Genomic DNA, 20,558 nt, shown 5'->3' on the forward strand with positions numbered 1-20,558 from the left:
AGAGGGCCTCTGGGTGGGTGGGTGCGTTTCCGAAGAGCGAGAGGGCCTGTGGGTGGGTGCGTTTCCGAAGAGCGAGAGGGCCTGTGGGTGGGTGCATTTCTGAAGAGCGAGAGGGCCTGTGGGTGGGTGCGTTTCCGAAGAACGAGAGGACCTGAGGGTGGGTGCGTTTCCGAAGAACGAGAGTGCCTGTGGATGGTGTGTTTCCGAAGAGCGAGAGTGCCTGTGGGTGAGTGCATTTCTGAAGAGCGAGAGGGCCTGTGGGTGGGTGCGTTTCCAAAGAGCGAGAGGGCCTGTGGGTGGGTGTTTTCTGAATCTTTAGTAGGGACAGAATCCATTTGAAAATTTGGACAGGAGTAGAGAAGTCCACTGGAACAAATGTACCTGCGCATATACTCATATACTAAGTGAAGGAAAGTTTTCAGGCTCAGGACTAACTATTAAAGTTGCCCGGGCAGATTCTTTTGAAAACTGTCCTAATTCTGCCTCCGTATCTTTTCACAAGCACCAATGAAAGCGAAATACCACTTGTTTTCCCCTTATTCCATTTGTGAAGCTTTTTCACACATGAACGTTGTTCATTTATACCTCAGTCCACCTTTGCTATCTCTGGTTTGTACCAAATGCAATGGAAGGTGAAAAGGACTTGCTTAGTTTCCCTGGTCCTCCGTTCACTGTTCTAACCACTGGGATACTCCATTCAAAGCATGCTCTTGCAAAGTCACCACACCTACTCCGAACCTGCTTGCTGCACCCAGAACTAGAACCTGCAGTATTTCCAGTCACCACTTCTAGAGAGGTGAAGTGCGAGAGGAAGGCCATGAATGAAGATCCTGGGGGGAGAGGGAGGGGGCAGTAGGGCAGGAAGTGACTCTGACTCAAGGGGGTGGAGGGTGATAACACTAAAGCCTCCTTTTACGAAACTACAATAACAGTTTCTAGCGCGGGGGAGCCTCACTGAATGACCCGCACTGCTCCCCCACGCGAGAAACTGCTATCGCAGTTTCATAAAGGAGGGGGTAAGAGTGCATGGTTAGGGCCCACAAAAGTATGTTTGCCTAGGATCTAATATAGTATTAATCTGGCTCTGATGAAGGAGGGTGTTTCTTAGACAGGCTCCTTAATCTCTTGCCAAAGTGCCTCTTGAATCGTTGTCCAAGCAGTAATAGCTAGAGATTTTTCCCTGTCTCCACAGACACTCATTTTCCCATCCTGTCCCGACGAGTTCTTTTCCTGTCCCTGCCCCGTTCCTGCAAGCTCTGTCCTCATCTGCACAAGCCTCAAACACTTTAAAATCGTAAGTGTTCGAGGCTTGTGCGGATAAGGCAGAGCTTACAGGAATGGAACAGTGACAAAACGGGGGACAGGATGGGGAAATTGAGTTCCTGCAGGGACGGGAAAAAATTTGTCCCCATGTCATTCTCTAGTAATATCATCATATCATCGGAGAATCTTTTCACTGCTCAAAACTGCTGACCGCAAGATGGAAAGAATCTGAGGTCCTTAGCAAGTTATAGTGCTGATAGTACTTGGTATCTTTAAAATAAGTTAAACCCACCAGAGAGAGATATAAATACCTGTACCTGATTCATAACAAGAGCTGTTTTTGTGATGTGGTGCATTTCAGAAGAAAGAATGGTTGCATTCCAGAAGTGATACCATATCACAGGGGTAGGGAACTCCGATCCTCGAGAGCCATATTCCAGTTGGGTTTTCAGGATTTCCCCAATGAATATGCATGAGATCTATTTGCACGCACTGCTTTCAATGCATATTCATTGGGGAAATCCTAAAAACCCGACTGGAATACGGCTCTCGAGGACCGGAGTTCCCTACCCCTGCACTAGACTCATTTGCCTAAGACAGGGGTAGGGAACTCCGGTCCTCGAGAGCCATATTCCAGTCGGGTTTTCAGGATTTTCCCAATGAATATGCATTGAAAGCAGTGCATGCAAATAGATCTCATGCATATTCATTGGGGAAATCCTGAAACCCCGACTGGAATACGGCTCTCGAGGACCAGAGTTCCCTACCCCTGCCATAGCACTACTGTCAACAAAAATTCCAGGGATTGTCTGCCAATGCTTTGAATATGCCCTGAAACATTACTTGGGGTATGGTCTCTAAATAGGTCAAGTTCTGTGCATTCCATTGACAGGAATGAACCTCACTCTCACCAGGATATGCTGGAGATGACTTCAGGTTTTCAGACTCGTTGCTTCTCCCGTTTACGTCCTTCAGTGTGCTTTAAGCTGTCTGTCGTCACCTGACCCACTTTTTTGTGCCGTCTCCCCAGAACGTGTGTTGTCCTGATTTCCCTCTCAATAACACAGGAAAATACTGACCATCTGCACATATTCTGAAATCCTAGATATCAAGAGGCTTCTTCTGTCTTGACTAGTGGTTCGGAATTGTGTTTATTTTCATCTACACTGGGGCCTTGTGGGCTGTGACCTGCTTCCTCCAAACGCCACACCTGGCCCAAGTTATTTGCACATTCGTTACACATTAGCAGTCTATCTCCTCCACAGTTGCCCTGGAAGCCCTTCAGGTGTGGTGTGTGGTTGAAGCTCTTGCCACACTCCGTACAGATGAACAGCCCATCCACAGTGTGGGTTTTCTGGTGACTCTTCAGATGTGATGTCTGACTGAAGCTTTTACCACATTCAGCACAGGTGAACGGTTTCTCCCCTGTATGGCTCCGGTGGTGTATAGTGAGATGGGACTTCTGACTAAAGGTCTTCCCACAGTCGGCACATGAGTATGGTCTCTCTCCTGTGTGCACTCGCTGGTGTTTCACCAGCTGTTTGTTCTGGATGAAACTTTTCCCACATTCAATGCATGCGAAGGGCCTTTTGCCACTATGTATGCGCTCGTGGATTGTAAGATCAGTCTTCTGGGCGAAGCTTTTCCCGCATTCAATGCATATGAACAGCCCTTCCCCCGTGTGAATCTTCTGATGCAATTTAAGATGTGATGTCTGACTAAACCTTTTCCCACATTCTGCACAGGAAAATGGCCTTTCCCCAGTGTGACTCCTGTGATGGATTATGAGATGGGCCTTTTGACTAAAGCTTTTTTCACAGTCATTACAAGAGAAGGGTTTTTCTCCTGTGTGGATTCGCTGATGCTTGATGAGCTGTTTCCTCTGGCTGAAACTTTTCCCGCACTCAGCGCAAGGAAATGGTCTCTCGCCTGTGTGAATCCTCTGATGGGCAGTGAGATCTGTCTTTTGACTAAAGCTTTTACCACATTCAGCACAGGGGAAGGGTCTCTCCCCCATGTGAATAATCTGGTGCTTCGTCAGATAACACTTCTGGCTGAAACTCTTCCCACACTCGATGCACAGAAACGTGCCTTCGCTCTGGTGCATCTTCTTGTGCCTTATGAGATTACTGATCTTGGGGAATGCCTTCCCACATTCGATACATGAGAAGGAAATCTCTGTTACCTCATCATCATCTTGGGAGACTTTCTTTCCTTCGACGCCTAGGGGTGGCCCCTCTTCCACCAGGACTTCATGAGGTTTACCAATGTCTGCAAGTCTGCTGGGGCTCTCTTCAGATGAAGAGGGTAGGTCAACTTCCTCCGCTGCATCAGAGGCGGCGGCATCACACCTACCCATCGAAGCCATCTGGGGTGGTGCCGGGCTCTTAGTGCAGGCCTCGCGATGTTCCTCATCCACACTGGACTCACTTGTAATCCAAGACTCTTTGCTCGCTAGTTAAGGACAGGGAAAAAAAAATACCCATATGGACATTTGTTTTCGGTAACTGACATCAAATACATGACAGAGATTTTTTAAAGAATATTCAATATAATCTTTTTATCTCACAAATGCAGTTAAAACTGGGAGGTATAGGGGTAGGATGAAACAGGTCATATTGAAATGTATATTGAAGGAATGATAAATTTCATTTTATATTATAGTTTTATTAATTACTTCAATATAATGTGAATAGGAGGAGAAAAGGGGTGGGGGAAGGGAGGTGGGAGGGTGATAGGGGGGTTGATTTGGGTCATATGGAAATATATTTTGAAGGAATAATAGAGATATGTATGTAAATATTATAATTGTGAATCTTTTTGAAATGAAATCTATTTGTATTACATTATTTCCTTCAATAAAATGTTATAAATTTAAAAAAAAAACTTGGGGAAAATGCAGAGTGAAAACCAAGATTGAACAGTTTTCAATCTTCCTTTTAACTGCTCCCTTCAACAGAAAGGATCCTGTGAATGTGGATTTCAGAATACCAAGTGACAGGCTTGTTGGGCAGCGACAAGGAGTAGTCTGTGTACCTAAGGCAAGACCACCTTTCCCTCCCCCCCACCTCTCAAAGTTCAAAAAGTTCAAAGTTTATTGTTTTCTTGATTAATCGCTTTATCTAATTCAAAGCGATGTACATAATAAAAAATAATTAAAAGAAAACATACAATACAAACTTTAAATACTTACAATGAATAATATAAACTACATTACATTGGGTAAGAGGGGTTTATGAAATACATTTGTCGAATAAAAGAGATACATAGGAGAAACACAAAAGGGGAAACATTAAAACAATTGGTACAAAAATGTTGGAATTATTGATTTGAATATGATTAAATTAAGTATTAAAAGCATCATTTCTCCCTTTGGAACATTTTGTAGGGGATAGATCCTGTACAAACGTAAGGATATTCTTTTTCACCCAGAGAGTGGTGGAAAACTGGAACGCTCTTCCGGAGTCTGTTATAGGGGAAAACATCCTCCAGGGTTTCGAGACAAAGTTGGACAAGTTCCTGCTAAACTGGAACGTACACAGGTGAGGCTGGACTCATTTAGAGCACTGGTCTTTGACCTGGGGGGTCGCCGTGTGAGCGGACTGCTGGTCTGACCCAGCAGTGGCAATTCTTATGTTCTTAGATATGATGTTTCTTTTGATTTTTATTGTACTATATATTATGTTGATATTGAAAATAAATAAATAAAAATTTAGACTCTACGTCGATGCATTTAAAAATGGAAATGTTAGAAAATATGCATTGGGGAAAGAATCTCCGCTTGGTTAATTTCCCAGTAACTCATTTGTTATTACCAGAAATATTGTTAAGAAAATATTTTAAAGAAATACTGGGACTACCCAATGCGGATACCTTCCCAACTGTTATCATATTCCCCAGAAGAAAAAGAAAACCGTACAGGATGTGGACCATCTGGTAACAGATGAAGTTAATTTGACAGAGTTTCTGGAAGATTCTCAGGATGTTATCCAGACTCGGTCCACAATGATACTAACATGTATGAGTGAGACAGATAAAATTATGTTAATGAAACTTTACTTTAAAAATAGACTGACCAAGTTCTGTGGGGATTTGGTTAGTATTTTTCCTGATGTCTCAAGAGCAACGCAGTTTAAGAGAAAATAATTTTTGAAATTGAGAACTAGAGTATTGGCACTTGAGGCATCTTTCTATTTAAAATTTCCTTGTAAATGTTTGGTTAAGTTACAGGATACTGAATTTGTTTTTTGGAACCCCATTCAATTGCAACAATTTTTATTAGCTCGTGAACAGAAGTGAGATTTTTACCTTATCCTTTTTCATTCTTTGATGAGAAATTTAGGTTGGAAGTCAGAGTCCTAATTTAGTAGGGAATGATTTGGGTTCACTGGAATTCAATCGATTTCTTTGTTTTCCTCTAAAACTAAGTGAGTTAAATAATCAAATATGTTTCCCCATTTAGAGGGCTTGTAAAGGATTGTTTTTGTAATATTTGGTGTCTTGGAAATTTTGTATTGAAAATTCCTTTTTTTCTTTGATATCTTTTGATATTGTAAATGTATTAAATTTCATAAAAATAAAATAAATAAATAAATAAATAAATAAATAAAATTTAATGGAACCCCCCCTCCCAATATGGCTATTCTTATGTTCTTATGTCACAAGTGAGTGCATGCATGTGAGCGTATGTCTGAAGAATGAGCACATAAAGTGGGCATGTGTATATGTCTAGAAATAAGAGTGAGACTGCCTATGCAGTATGTGCATGTATGCACACCTTAAGAGAGAGAGAGCGTGGGTGTATTTCTGAAGAGCGAGAGTGCCTGTGGGTGGGTGTTTCTGAATCTTTAGTAGGGACAGAATCCATTTGAAAATTTGAACAGGAGCGGAGAAGTCCACTGGAACAAATGTACCTGTTGAGCATACTAATATTCTCTTTATGTACTTTGCTATTAAGCCAGATAAAATATTGAAAACACACCTAAAGCGTAGCGTGCGCAGTGTCTAGCAGTCCCGTCTGGGGTGCCACTTGAGCATAGCCAGGTTTGTTCATAGGTGGGTAAAGTGTATAACTTATTTATAAATGATCTGGAAATTGGAACAACGCGTGAGGTGATTAACTTTGCAGATGACACTAAACTGTTCAAAGCTGTTAAAACGCATGCGGATTGTGAAACATTGCAGGCGGACCTTAGGAAATTGGAAGACTGGGCGTCCAAATGGCAGATGAAATTTAATGTGGACAAATGCAAAGTGATGCACGTTGGGAAGAATAACCTAAATCACAGTTACTGGATGCCCAAGAAAAGGATCTGGGTATCACTGTAGACAATACGATGAAACCTTCCGCTGGCCAAAAAAGCAAACAGGATGCTAGGAATTATTAAAAAAGGGATGGTTAACAAGACCAAGAGTAAGACAAGACTATCGCTCCATGGTGTGACCTCATCTGGAGTACTGCGTTCAATTCTGGTCTCCTTACCTCAAAAAAGATATAGTGGCGCTAGAAAAGGTTCAAAGAAGAGTGACCAAGATGATAAAGGGGATGGAACTCCTCTCGTATGAGGAAAGACTAAAACGGTTAGGGTTCTTCAGCCTGGGAAAGAGACAGCTGAGGGGAGATATGATTGAAGTCTACAAAATCCTGAGCGGAGTAGAACGGGTAACAAGTGGATCGATTTTTCACTCCGTCAAAAATGACAAAGACTAGGGGACACTCGATGAAGTTACAGGGAAGTGCTCTTAAAACCAATAGGAGGACATTTTTTTTCACTCAGAGAATAGTTAAGCTCTGGAACACATTGCCAGAGGTTGTGGTAAGAGCAGCTGATTTTAAGAAAGGTTTGGACAAGTTTCTGGAGGAAAAGTCCATAGTCTGTTATTGAGAAAGACATGGGGGAAGTCACTGCTTGCCCTGGATCGGTAGCATGGAATATTGCTACTCCTTGGGTTTTGGCCAGGTACTAGTGACCTGGACTGGCCACCGTGAGAACGGACTACTGGGCTTGATGGACCATTGGTCTGACCCAGTAAGGCTATTCTTATGACACTCTTCTGTTTGCTGCAAATTCATTTATGCTTTTGTGAAAACTATTAAAACTTTGTTTTGGCCCATCAGCCTCTTCCTACTTTTCTGGACTTCCAATTTATTCCAAGCTAGCCCCCTCTTGTAAGTTCAACACCCATCTACACAAGCCTCCTTCACACGCATATCCTCCAATTTATTCTTCACCCTCCCCACATATATCCCTCCTGATAAACACATCCCACATACACCATCATACCATGATTCCCACCATATATATACATAAAAATATCATGCATCTCACCTCCACATACAAACCCCATAAGAATCAAAGATGCATTACGCTGGGCAAAGACTTGTCAGTTCCCAAGGAAAGCATCTACAATATTCCTTTTTATTCACTTCCAGGGATAAGCTGTGGCTTTCACCTGGTCTGTAATAACAGTTTAGGAACTTTTCCTTCAGGAACCTACACTCATTGCCCCTGGCTACATGTACCCTTAACATCACCACCACCATAAACCAAACACCACCCTGCAAACACAAAGCCAAGCCACACCTATCCCCCACACCAACAATTTATTTATGCTGCTGTATCCCACCCTGAATTTTCTTACTCAAAAAGGCAAGCCATCAATCCCAATTACTGTAATAACAGAAACATGATCCGCTCCAAATATAAAACACCCTCGATACACATATACCCAGTGGGCAATCCACTCAAATAAAACATACTCCCACGCATGCACTTTGCAGAACACACTGTTCCTCAAAGTTGCACACCTCACAAGGTATGTAAAAAAAAAAAAAAAATCCATTTGCAAACCGCTCTCCCTAAACCAGTGGTTCCCAACCCTGTCCTGGTGGCCCACCAGGCCAATCGGGTTTTCAGGATAACCCTAATGAATATGCATGGAGCAGATTTGCATGCTTGTCACTTCCATTATATGCAAATCTCTCTCATGCATATTCATTAGGGCTAGCTTGAAAACCCGATTGGCCTGGTGGTCCTCCAGGACAGGGTTGGGAACCACTGCCCTAAACCACAACTCCCTGACACCCATCAGCACAAAAAGTTGTTTGGGTTAGGGTGGGTTCAAAGCCGGGGCATTTCACAGCCCACAAACAACAGCAGCAGGAGGAGGAGGTAAAGAAGAATCCTTGCAAATGTCTCTCTGCATCTTACTTTCTCTCTAACAGGGGTAGGCAATTCCGGTTCTCTAGAGACAGCTCAGGTTTTCAGGATATCCATAATGAATATGTATGAGATGGATGTGCACGGCACTGCCTCCTTGAGTTGCAAATCTATCTCCTGAAAACCTGACCTGGCTCTCCAGGACCGGAATTGCCTACCTCTGCTCTATAACATTCCTGCAAATACAGTAACTGCGTGTCCCCCCCCCTCCTTTAAAAATTGCTTTCTTGATGGGAGAATGTAGCACCATCTGTAACCCTTTTCCTCCAGGAAGCATCAAAATCGCCCCCCCCCCCCCAGCTGCAACATGGGAAACCCCCATTATGATCACAGACAGACTCTGGCCCTTCGGGCGATCCCCTCCCTCCCTCCCCCCTTTGTCTGCCGCCCACGTGCTCGCCCGGGCACCCGCTTCGGCCTTACCTAAGCGCAAGGAGACCCCCCCGGGCATGTCCCGGCTGTCGGAGCGCGCTGCCGCCAAGGGACCCTCTCGGCCCCACCGCAGGCCCCCCCTCCCCAGCCCTAGGGGATGCTGGGTACTCGGCTGCTCCGGCTCTTTCCTCTGCCTGAGCTCTGCTGCCCCCAGTGGTCAAACTGGGTACGGAGAGAGATGAGGGCAGGGGGGGTCGGCTAGGGCCAGTCCCGGATTCCCGACGACCACGTCAAGGTGTATTTAAGGAATTTGGGGCACTGATTTTTTTTTTTTCTCCAGGGGTCTCAAAGTCCCTCCTTGAGGGCCGCAATCCAGTCGGGTTTTCAGGATTTCCCCAATGAATATGCATTGAAAGCAGTGCATGCACCTAGATCTCATGCATATTCATTGGGGAAATCCTGAAAACCCGACTGGATTGCGGCCCTCAAGGAGGGACTTTGAGATCCCTGCAAGAGTATGGGATGTCCTAGGCCAGGGGTAGGCAATTCCAGTCCTCGAGAGCCGGAGCCAGGTCAGGTTTTCAGGATATCCACAATAAATATGCTTGAGGTAGATTTGCATCTCAAAGAGGCAGTGCATGCAAATCCAACTCATACATATTCATGGTGGAGATCTTGAAAACCTGATCTGGCTCTGGCTCTCGAGGATCTGAATTACCTACCCTCATCCTTTGAAGCAGGGATCTCAAAGTCCCTCCTTGAGGGCCGCAATCCAGTCGGGTTTTCAGGATTTCCCCAATGAATATGCATGAGATCTATGTGCATGCACTGCTTTCAAAGCATATTCATTGGGGAAATCCTGAAAACCCGACTGGATTGCGGCCCTCAAGGAGGGACTTTGAGATCCCTGATATAACCTTTGCAGATAAAACTCCATTGGCTTCCTGTCCATCCTAGGATCCAGTTCCAGTGTGCGTGCGTGGTTTTCCAAACTCCTTTATGGAATATTTGACTCTTTTGAGCTCCTTTTACGAAGCCGCGTCAGCGGCTTTATCGCACGGCATCTTTTTTTTAGCGCGCGCTAACCCCCGCGCTGGCTGAAAAACTACCGCCTGCTCAAGAGGAGGCAGTTAGCGGCTAGCACAGCCGGCAAATGAGCGCGCGCTATTAAGTGCATTAAACCGCTAACGCGGCTTCATAAAAGGAGCCCTTTGATTCCCCTTAGTGGGAATTCCTTTTAGATCCTGCGATTCAAGAATTACAGTTCACAAATTAGCATTTCCTTCCCTGAAAGGTATTAAAAGCATTGGGAAGCTTCGTAAATCTTTCACTTTTAAATCGGTGAGAATTTGGAATGGACTTCCAGATTCTCTGACTGGTTTATCAATTATATCAATTTCAAAAAAGTTTATATACCGCAGTACCGTTAAATTCTATGCGGTTTACAAAAGCTTAGTGAAGTACAAGTTGAGAGAACTTAAGGGTTCATAGACAACGGCGCGCCGACAACTGAGCGCAAGGTTGACGGCGCGCCAAAGAAAAGCACTAATTTAAAGGGTTCCGACGGGGGGTGTTGGTGGGGAACCCCCCTATTTTATTTAACAGACATCGCGCTGGCGTTGGGGGGGTTTGGGGGGTTGTAAACCCCCTCATTATACTTGAAACCGAACTTTTTGCCTTTTTTTTTTTAGGGAAAAAGTTCAGTTTTAAGTATAATGTGGGGGGTTACAACCCCCCAAACCCCCCACAACACCAGCGCGATGTCTGTTAAGTAAAATGGGGGGGGGTTCCCCCCCCACACCCCCGTCGGAGCCCTTTAAAATAGTGCTTTTCTTCGACGCACCGTCAACCTTGCGCTCAGTTGTCTGCGCTCAGTTGTCGGCGTGCCGTTGTCACGCACAATTTAGTCCCGTCACCGAACTTAAGGGAAGGGAGAACAAGAGGGGGAAAGGGCAAGAGAACCGTTATAGATGGGAAAGAGAGGAACGGGTCAGCTGTCTAGGTACTTCAGGAACAGGTGAGTTTTGAGGCGTTTCCTGAACGGTGTCAGGTCAAAAGCGCGCCGGGACAAAGGCGCGAGCAGACAACTGAGCGCAGCGCGGTAGTGCGCGTTGAAGAAAAAGACTGTTTTTAGGGGCTACGACGGGGGGGTGTGGGGGGGAACCCCCCACTTTACTTAATACAGATCGGTCGCAGCCCCTAAAAACAGTCTTTTTCTTTGGCGCGCGCCTCCATTTTGCGCTCAGTTGACGGCGCGCGCCTTTGTCTTCCGCGTTACTGTCTATGAACCTTCCTGAACACCTCGTAAGTGGTGGGTGAGAGCAGTTGTTCTAGGTCTTTACCCCATAAAGCTGCTTGATGTGAGAGAAGGTGTTCGTGGTGTTTTTTTAGTTTGCAACCTCTAACCGGGGGAGAAACGAAGTGTAAGTGGGAGCTTCTCTTGTGTCTGTTGGCTGAGAAGGAGAAGAGGTCAGTTATGTATTTAGGGGCTAGACCGTAAAGAGCTTTAAAGCAGAGGCAGGCGAACTTAAACTTTACACGAGCTTCCAACGGCAGCCAGTGCAGCTGTTTGTAGTATGGCGTCACGTGGTCTAATTTTTTTAGACCGAAGATAAGTCTGACCGCAGTGTTTTGCATTAATTGTAATTTTAAAACCTGGTTGTTTTCACAATACTTAATTTTTATTTTATTTTTTAAAATTCTTTATTCATTTCTTAATCTTACAACTAAACTAAACTAAACCTTAAGTTTATATACCGCATCTTCTCCACAGATGTAGAGCTCGGCACGGTTTACAAGAACTTAAATATAGGAAGAGCAGAATAAAGGGTTGGGGTAGCGTACAGGGTGGAGGAGAAAATTACAATAATAAAACATTTAAAAATAAATACATCACTTGAATTTCTTTCTAGTATAACATCAAATAAATAAATTTATTCCCTCCCTACCCACCCTTTTCTTTAGCAATTAATCAAAAATATACAAAAATAAATATTCTTTACTATTGATTAAACCTATAGTAAAACTTTAATTCACCCTCCTGCCCCCATTTGCAAATATACTTTCAATAGAAAATGGTATCTACTCATTACAGTAAGTCGTCAATGGCCCCCAGATCTTTTTAAATTTATTATAATACCCTTTTTGAATAGCAATTATGCTTTCCATTTTATAAATGTGATATAACAAATTCCATCAGAAGGTATAATTTAATCGACTGCAATTTTTCCAATTACTTGTGATATTTTGAATGGCGACCCCAGTCATAATCAATAAAAGTTATTTAATTTGATTTTAGCTGTCGTATAGTAATTTTAAGCAATTCAACATACTTTTTCTAACCTTTTCCATCCATCTAATCTAACCAATCTCTGTTTTATCCCACAGTTTTTACTTGTTATGTTTCATTTTTTAACGAACTGTAAACCGAAATGAGCTCCTTAGGGAGTAGATTCGGTATATAAAATGAAGATTAGATTAGATTTTACAATTATCATCAAGCATTACAATCTTGAAAAAGATCAGAATGTATAAAGAAAAGACAATATTAACATGCAAATACACTGATTTCAGTGGGTAGAACCAGGGGCTACAAAGATCACAAGTAGCTGGGCAGCTCCGCAGCTAAAGAGCCTCTGCGCTTATCCAGAGCTTTGCCCCCTCGTTCTCCCCTGCTTAAAAATCTGTGTTTATCCCAAAGCTCTACCCTTCCTTCTTCTGCAATTAAGGAGCTTCTCTCTGTGCTTATCCTAGGCCAGGGGTAGGCAATTCCAGTCCTCGAGAGCCACAGGCAGGTCAGGTTTTCAGGATATCCACAATAAATATGCATGAGATAGATTTGCATCTCAAGGAGGCGGTGCATGCAAATCCATCTCGTACATATTCATGGTGGATATCCTGAAAACCTGACCTGCCTGTGGCTCTTGAGGACCGGAATTGCCTACCCCTGTCCTAGGCTTTACTCCTCACTCCCCCACAGCTGAAGATCCTCTGTGTTGCTTTTTCTAAGCTTAAACCATCTCTCCCCAAATCTAAGTGGCAGATCCAGGGCCAAATTGGGCTACCCCCTCCCCCACCCTTGACATGAAGTAGTGGGTTGGGTGTATGAAGGCTTCACTCTAGATCAGGGGTGTCAAAGTTCCTCCTCGAGGGCCGCAATCTAGTCAGGTTTTCAGGATTTCCTCAATGAATATGCATGAGATCTATTAGCATACAATGAAAAAAGTGCATGCAAATAGACCACATGCATATTCATTGCGGAAATCCTGAAAACCCGACTGGATTGCGGCCCTCAAGGAGGGACTTTGACACCCCTGCCCTAGGTCAAGGTGGGACAGACTTTATGTTCTTCTGTCTCATATTTGAACTCTCCTATAATATATATTTTTTCTCCTGCATTGAACTGCCTAGAAATCTTTCGACTGTGGCGGTATAGAAGAATAAAGTTATTATTATTATTATATATCAAAACAACAATACACCTAAACAAACAACATACACCTAAAATAAAAATAAAATGTATATTCTCTCTCTCTTCAGCCATCATATATTTCCAAAACTGAATTCAAGTGCTGGTCAAGTGTAGGGTTACCATATGGCTCCAGAAAAAGGAGGACGGATTGAGACATCCGGGTTTTACTTACTTTGCTGGGGCATAGTAACATATTTAAACTGGTTTTGAGGTCCGTTGACATCTTTAATTACTTCTCTGTAGTTGTTTTCTGTCTTTAATTTCTGTACAATTTCCTTACACATCCAGGGTGGGAGGGAGGGAGAGGGGTGGGGTTGTACTATTATATTATTTTAAATAAGTGTAGGTTATTGAAGGAGTATATACATTTGTGTTATTGATTAATCAATAATTGGGTGGGATAAAATGATTGATTTTGAATATCTGTAACGTGAATGTGTGCTTTTCTTGACTTGTTATATGTTCTTATTCCTGTGTGTTGCACTCTTAATATTTGAAAATTAATAAAGATTAAAAAAAAAAAAAAAAGAAAGCAGTGGAGTAAAACCTGGATGTCTCAATCTGTCCTTTATCTGGAGCCATATGGTAACCCCATCCCAAGGTGTCAGGCACGATAGGTGTAGAGGAGTAGCCTAATTCTTATTTATTTATTGGGATTTATTAACTGCCTTTTCATTAATAGATTCACCTGAAGCCGTTTACAATACATTGAAACCACTAGTTATTGGCACTGGATGAATCAATTTCATCGTTTAATTTTATTTGAGGTTTGGGAGGTTTGTAAATTTCCTAGAAGAACTCGGTTATTTTTTAAAATTTGGGACCCTTATATACAAAAATTATCCTCTAGACTAGAGCAAGATTCTTAATACTTTACATTGAAGCTTAGGAATCATTCTTTGCATTTTTAGTATTTGGTAATTGATGTCACCTTTCATTCTAGGGTCGGGGTGGTAATAGGGGGATGATAGTAATATAGGTGGAATTATTTGAATTCTATTTTGTTTAATTAATTTATTACAATTTTATAATTAAAATTTATGGGGGATGGGGAGGGGTGAATAGGGAAGGGGGAAGGAAATAGGGGGAGGGTATTGAGAGACGTAATGGGTAATTTGGAAATATATTTTGAAGAAATTAAAGACATTTGATGGAAATTAATATGATGAATTTTAATGTAATGACTATTTTATTGTATTATATGGTTCATAGACAACGGCGCGAAAGACAAAAGCGCGTGCCGACAATTGAGCGCAGTGCAGAGGTGCGTGCCGCACAAAATTACAGTTTTTAGGGGCTCCGACGGGGGTTTTTGTTGGGGAACCCCCCCAGTTTACTTAATAGACATCGCACCGGCATTATGGGGGATTTGGGGGGTTGTAACCCTCCACATTTTACTGTAAACTGAACTTTTTCCCTAAAAACAGGGAAAAAGTGAAGTTTTCAGTAAAATGTGGGGGGTTACAACCCCCCACACCCCCCACAACGCCCCCACTAGGTCGACTGTCGGCTTTCCCCTTTCTCTTAGTTTAAAGCCTGTTCTATTCCTCTCTTGACGTTGTTTGCTAGAAGTCTTGTTCCCGCCACGCTCAGATGCAGTCCATCTCTCCTGTAGAGCTTGCTCTTGCCCCAGAACGTTGTCCAGTTCCTCACGAAGTGGAACCCTTCTTCCTCACACCATCTCCTCATCCATGCATTTATTGATTGTAGTTCTTCCTGCCTTTTCACATCTGCCCTTGGTACCGGTAGGATCTCTGAGAATGCTATCTTCTGGGTCCTCATCTTCAGTTTCCTTCCTAGAATCTTGAACTGTTCTATCAGCGTGCCTCTTCTGTAGTCTCTCCTGCTGACATCATTCGTCCCGATGTGGATCATTACTGCGGTCTCTTCCGTCTCCGCTCCTTCCAGGACCTTCCCAATTTTGTCCACGATGTCCTTGGTTCTCGCTCCTGGGAGGCAGGTCACCAGTCGATCCTCTCTTCCTCCTGCTATGTGGCTGTCCACATGCCTCAATATCGAGTCTCCCACCAGGATCGCTGACTTTCCCTTCTTCAATTTTCTTATCGGTCTCAGGTCAATGTCCTCGGTGTGCTTAGCTCTCTCTTCTGGGCATCGACTAGCCAATTCTTCCCCCTCGTGTGGTATTCTTCTGTGGGTGTCTTCTTTGAGGTCATCTGCTTCTTGCTCCCCCTTCCAAGTTGGTGTTGCATCATCTCTCATCTGGAGTTCGTTCTCTTCCACCCTCCTCCTGTATGCTTCCTCAATGAATTCCTCGAGTTCCCTGACTTCCTTCTCGATGTGTTTCTCACTCCTGAAGTCTTCAAATGCCCTGGTAGGGTCCTCCGTGGTGTAAAGTCCTTCTAGCTCCTGTATCTTGTCCTCAAGTCGCTTGACTTCTTTCTTCAAGCTTTTCAGCTCCTGACACATCCATGGTTGCAACCATGAGACCCAAAACCTGTAGGTACCGCCAGGCCTTCGGTTCTGGAACCTGCAACGGGGCCCAAAGGCACTTCCTAGCTTGAGCAACCCGGAGTCCAGAAGAAACACCTGGTTCATACTCTTGTGAAATCAGACTCCCAGATAATCCAATGTCTGTTCGGGTACGCGATGAATCTTCTTCAGTCGAACACCTTAAGACGCTCCAACAAGTGCACCACCTGGTGAACCGCCCAGCGGCCCTCCTCCTTTGAGGGGGCCTTGAACAGCCAATCAGCTGGATATGGAAGGCCTAGCACGCCCTGCAAGTGCAGGTGGGCAGCCACCACCACCATGATCGCTGGGAAAGAACATGGCTCTATTGTTAGCCCAAAGGGCAGAGCTGCAAATGAACAAAGCTGACCAAATCCTGGAAACCACAGAAACCCCCTGTGCCCCTGAGAAATCAGGATGAGGAAGTAAGCTTCCGTGAAATCCAAGGAAGCCAAGAAGTCCCCAGGTGCTACCTTTGCCAAAACTGAATTGTTCCCATCCAGAAACAGGGTACATGCAGAAAGGTATCCACAGACTCATGTTCCAGAATAGGCCTCCAAACTTCGGATCTGTTCTGTAGCAAGATGAAGAATATCGAGCAGTTCCCGGAGCCCAAGACTTCATATGGAACTAGGTCCATCACTGCCAGATCCAACAGGCATTGAACCGAGGCCCGCATGTGCCGGGCTTGATTCAGATATCCCGTGGGCGACAACAGGGAGAAATCCGACGGAGGTTGGGAAAAAAATTTAAAGCGGAGACCCAGTCTGAGCACTTCGAGGACCCCCAGGTCCGATATCATCCTCTGTCACTCCGACAGGTAGGCCGAGAGGCAATCCCCAATCCGAGGAAGAGGAGCCAGAGCCCTGGCGACAGAACTCCCTCGTGGGGTAGGCAAGACGGTTGTTGGAAAACTGATGTTGCACCCGGCCTCCAAAATGAGGTCTGGAAGATGCTCCGAACTGGTACCCTGTAGTCGGGGTCCAGAGCACTGGAGAGGTCTCCTGGAAGGACAAAAAACTACTGTCGTCCAGATCCCCGAGCAGGTCGAGGTTTCGGCCCATGAAGCACCGTAGGCTTATGGCCCTGTCCACTGGCCAGGTCAGTGAAACCTTGGCCAAACAAGAGCAAACTTCTGAAGGAAACCAGCTCAGCCGGCTAATCCACATCATGCACTAGGCAGAGACCGAAGAAGCTCCAAGTTGAGCAAAAACCTTCACTATGACAAGGCGGGAATCCGCCAAACAAGTCCCCCATGGAGACAAGGAAATCAAAATCCCGAAGGGCAACCCTCTTGGGATCCCAGTGGAACTTGGAGCACCACGCACTGGCAACAAAGTTTCAAGTTTAAAGTTTCAAGTTTATTAAAATTTTTGATTAATCGCTTTGTCATTTTTCAAAGCGATGAACATACATATATATAAATAGAATTAGTTAAAATTACAATCTTAAAAACAAAAATTAAAACATTAATTATACATAATAGTAAAAATAAATGTAAAAGAGACAAAAAAAACATGACATGACATGAATTTAGGGAAAAAAGGGATAAGAACTACAAAATATAATTAAAAGGAGGTTGGGCAAAAACATAAGGTAGGAATTTATTTTCTTTAAATATTGAATCATTGTGTTCCAGATTAAAAGTTATTAATCAAAAGCGTCTTTGAAAAGGAACGTTTTTAAATTAATCTTAAATTTATCAATATCGTGCTCTTTTCTTAGGAAAAGGAGGAGGCCGCTGTTGCTCATACTCCCACCAGTGCGGAATCTAAAAGCATTTGAGTACAAAATCCACCCGCCTGTCCTGAACCTCTGTCAGGACAACCCCTCCAACAGAGGGCAAGCAAGTGCGTTTAGTGACTTGTGCCACAGCTGAAACCACCATCGGCAAAGCTATACGCATGGAGCATTCCGGGTCCATGGGAGCAAGCTTGCTAAGATCCCGGCACAATGGAGGGGATCCTCTTGGGGCTCCCAAGCCACTAAAGGCATCCTATCCCAGTCCGGAAGTCCAGAAAGGAGCGGGTAGCGGGTGCTGATCACTCAAGAAGGAACATTCTGCCAGCAGCTAGAAGTCCGCAATCAGGTTCAGGACCCTGAGGCTTAGAAAGGAGGGTAGGTGACTGGACAGACCGGAAGAACCTGCGCACAGCCGGGACAACACCAAGTACGGGGGACCCGCCGTCAGTGGGATCCCAAAGATCCGCCAGAAAAGCCACACTAGTGGACGCTGTAGAAAAACCCTTCGACAGCAAAGGAACAGAGACCGTGACAGAAGTGATGGCGGAACCGCCAGTCTGCTCTCCGGTGTCACCGAAAGTAAAACCCAAAGGCATGCTGGCATCCAGAGGGAGGACAGATCCCATCTGCAGCACTGGATTCAACGTGGAAGAAGCAGGCACAGCCCTTTCAACCAGAAACGCCCGACACAATATGACACTTGCAGGCGGGAAATAGGCACTGGCGGCGAAAGCCGCACTGCTTGCCGCAGTATTGGTGCTCTTAGCCAAAGAATGAGACATTCTCCCCCGAAGCAGCGCTTGTGTTTACATGAAGCAGTTCACACCCATTTGAGGGGGACCGGAAGCGCCAAAAGTGTATCCGGTAGAAGTGGAGGCAAAGGGGGAGGGCCCTCTGAAGAAGAAAAACGCAGAAACTGCGCACGTCTTAGCTCCCATGCGTGCCGCGATGCACATGAATTGCGTCCATGAAACCGCCAGCCATCCACCGTAATTGAGGCATGAATCCATGCCATCCTGTCCTGAGGTGGCCATCTGTGAAGTTTGGAGCAAAAACGAAGCTTCCAAGGGTAAAAAATATACTTTTAAATATTTTACAGCATTCTTGATTGCATCAATAAAAATTGTTTGAACCTAAAAGTTTTACAGAAAATCCAACATGGCCACCGCAGGTGACGATTTTGCCTTAAAATGGCCCAGGAAAAATCACAAGAAACCCGTAAAAAAGGCGATTTTTACATTTTTCAGGTTGGGGGGGGAGCTAGGGCATGCAGGGAAACCACCCAAAAAAACCTTTTTAGGACCCGCCAAAATTGCCAAACTTGTGAGTACACAAGTACACACAGACATGTACTGCAACAGAAATCATTGGCAGCCAGCTAATACAGAGCAAGCAGAGAGATCATACCTCAGGAGCTAATAAAAACTGGATTTCAGATCTTCTGATCACCTCACCTTCCAAGTCACCCCAGACAAGGACTCTCCGGACCTCACAGACATGATCGAAACATTCAAGATAATGAAGGGAATAGACTTAGTAGATAAAGACAGGTTGTTTACCCTCTCCAAGGTAGAGAAAACGAGAGGACACTCTCTAAAGTTAAAAAGGGATAGATTCCGTACAAACGTAAGGAAGTTCTTCTTCACCCAGAGAGTGTTATAGGGGAAAAAGTGTAGTTACTTACCTGTAACGTAGGTTCTCTGTGGACAGCAGGATAGTCAGCCACATAGTCTCCTTGCTGTTTTTAGGGAAAAAGTTAAGTTTCCAGTAAAATGTGGGGGTTACAACCCCCCAAACCCCCCACAACACCGCCGCGATCTGTATTAAGTAAAGTGGGGGGGCTCCCCAACAAAAAACCCCGTCGGAGCCCCTAAAAACAGTAATTTTCTTCGACGTGCGCCTCCTTCATGTGCTCAGTTGTTGGCGCGCGCCTTTCTCTTCCGCGATTATGCCTATGAACCGGTCTGACCTGCAGGCAGTCTGAGGGGTTTACTGCAGGTCTGCTAACAGTGCCCTCCCAGAAGCAGACGATGGAAATACCAAAGTCTGCGATCTCTCACCGAAGGATGTCCCCGAAGGGTGAATTTTTTAAAAGTTTTTTTTTTTAAAGTTTATTAGGATTTTATATACCGTCTATCAAGGTTATCTAAGTGGTTTTACAATCAGGTACTCAAGCATTTTCCCTCTCTGTCCCGGTGGGCTCACAATCTATCTAACTTACCTGGGGCTATGGAGGATTAAGTGACTTGCCCAGGGTCACAAGGAGCAGCGCGGGGTTTGAACCCACAACCCCAGGGTACTGAGGCTGTAGCTTTGACCACTGTGACATTCTAGAAATCAAAGTGTATTAGAAGTGAGACAAGTAAAGGACAATCAAGCTATTGTGACATCACTGATGAGGTTGGCTCTTATTGGTGGAATGAGGCATTATGACATCACAGTATCAACTCTGGCTAGGGTTACCATATGGCTCCAGAAATGGAGGACGGATTGAGACATCCGGGTTTTACTTCCATTGCTTTCAATAGAAGTAAAGCCCAGATGTCTCTATCTGTCCTTCTTTTTCTGGAGCCATATGGTAACCCTAGCCATGGCTCTCCCCCAAATTGTGTCCTTCAGTTTCTCCTCATTCCTTCCCCCGTGGTCCCCCTTCTGCAGTCCTACGTTCCCAGCCAGCAGTGCTTCGCCTTACATGCTAGCCCTGCCGACTGTTTGGCTGGCTGGCCAGTTCGAGTCTCCTTTCTATGGCAGACTGCCATAGAGAGGAGACGAATCGGCCAGCCAGCACTCTATCTTCATCCTTCTCGATCTATCTGCCGCCTTTGATACTGTTGACCACCACCTACTCCTGCTGGGATTCCAGGGTTCTGCTCTCTCCTGGTTTTATTCCTTTCACTCCCATGACACCTTCACTGTATGCAACGGTGGTTCCTCCTCCATAGCCGTCCCGCTATCAATTGGTATACCTCAAGGCTCTGTCCTGGGACCACTCCTTTTCTCAATCTACACCTGCTCACTTG

General features: G+C 44.6%; 1 protein-coding gene across 1 annotated transcript; it reads right to left on the bottom strand.

Moving 5' to 3' along the window:
- Positions 1 to 1,953: 1,953 nt before the first annotated feature.
- Positions 1,954 to 8,983, bottom strand: LOC117354506 (zinc finger protein OZF-like). Its single transcript, XM_033932165.1, has 2 exons — positions 8,907 to 8,983; positions 1,954 to 3,717 (listed from the first exon to the last, which is right to left on the bottom strand). The coding sequence occupies exons 1-2, from the start codon at positions 8,932 to 8,934 to the stop codon at positions 2,372 to 2,374; spliced, it is 1,374 nt and encodes a 457-aa protein (XP_033788056.1). The 5' UTR covers positions 8,935 to 8,983; the 3' UTR covers positions 1,954 to 2,371.
- Between the last annotated feature and the right edge of the window lie 11,575 nt (positions 8,984 to 20,558).

This window comes from Geotrypetes seraphini, chromosome 2 (assembly GCF_902459505.1).
Source record: "Geotrypetes seraphini chromosome 2, aGeoSer1.1, whole genome shotgun sequence".
NCBI lineage: Eukaryota > Metazoa > Chordata > Amphibia > Gymnophiona > Dermophiidae > Geotrypetes > Geotrypetes seraphini.

Excerpts from the sequence above, each read along its gene's own strand:
- LOC117354506 (XM_033932165.1), bottom strand. The coding sequence starts at position 8,934 with ATGCCCGGGGGGGTCTCCTTGCGCTTAG. Across the intron at positions 3,718-8,906 it reads GGGGGTCTCCTTGCGCTTAG|CGAGCAAAGAGTCTTGGATT; the intron begins GTAAGGCCGAAG and ends GTCCTTAACTAG.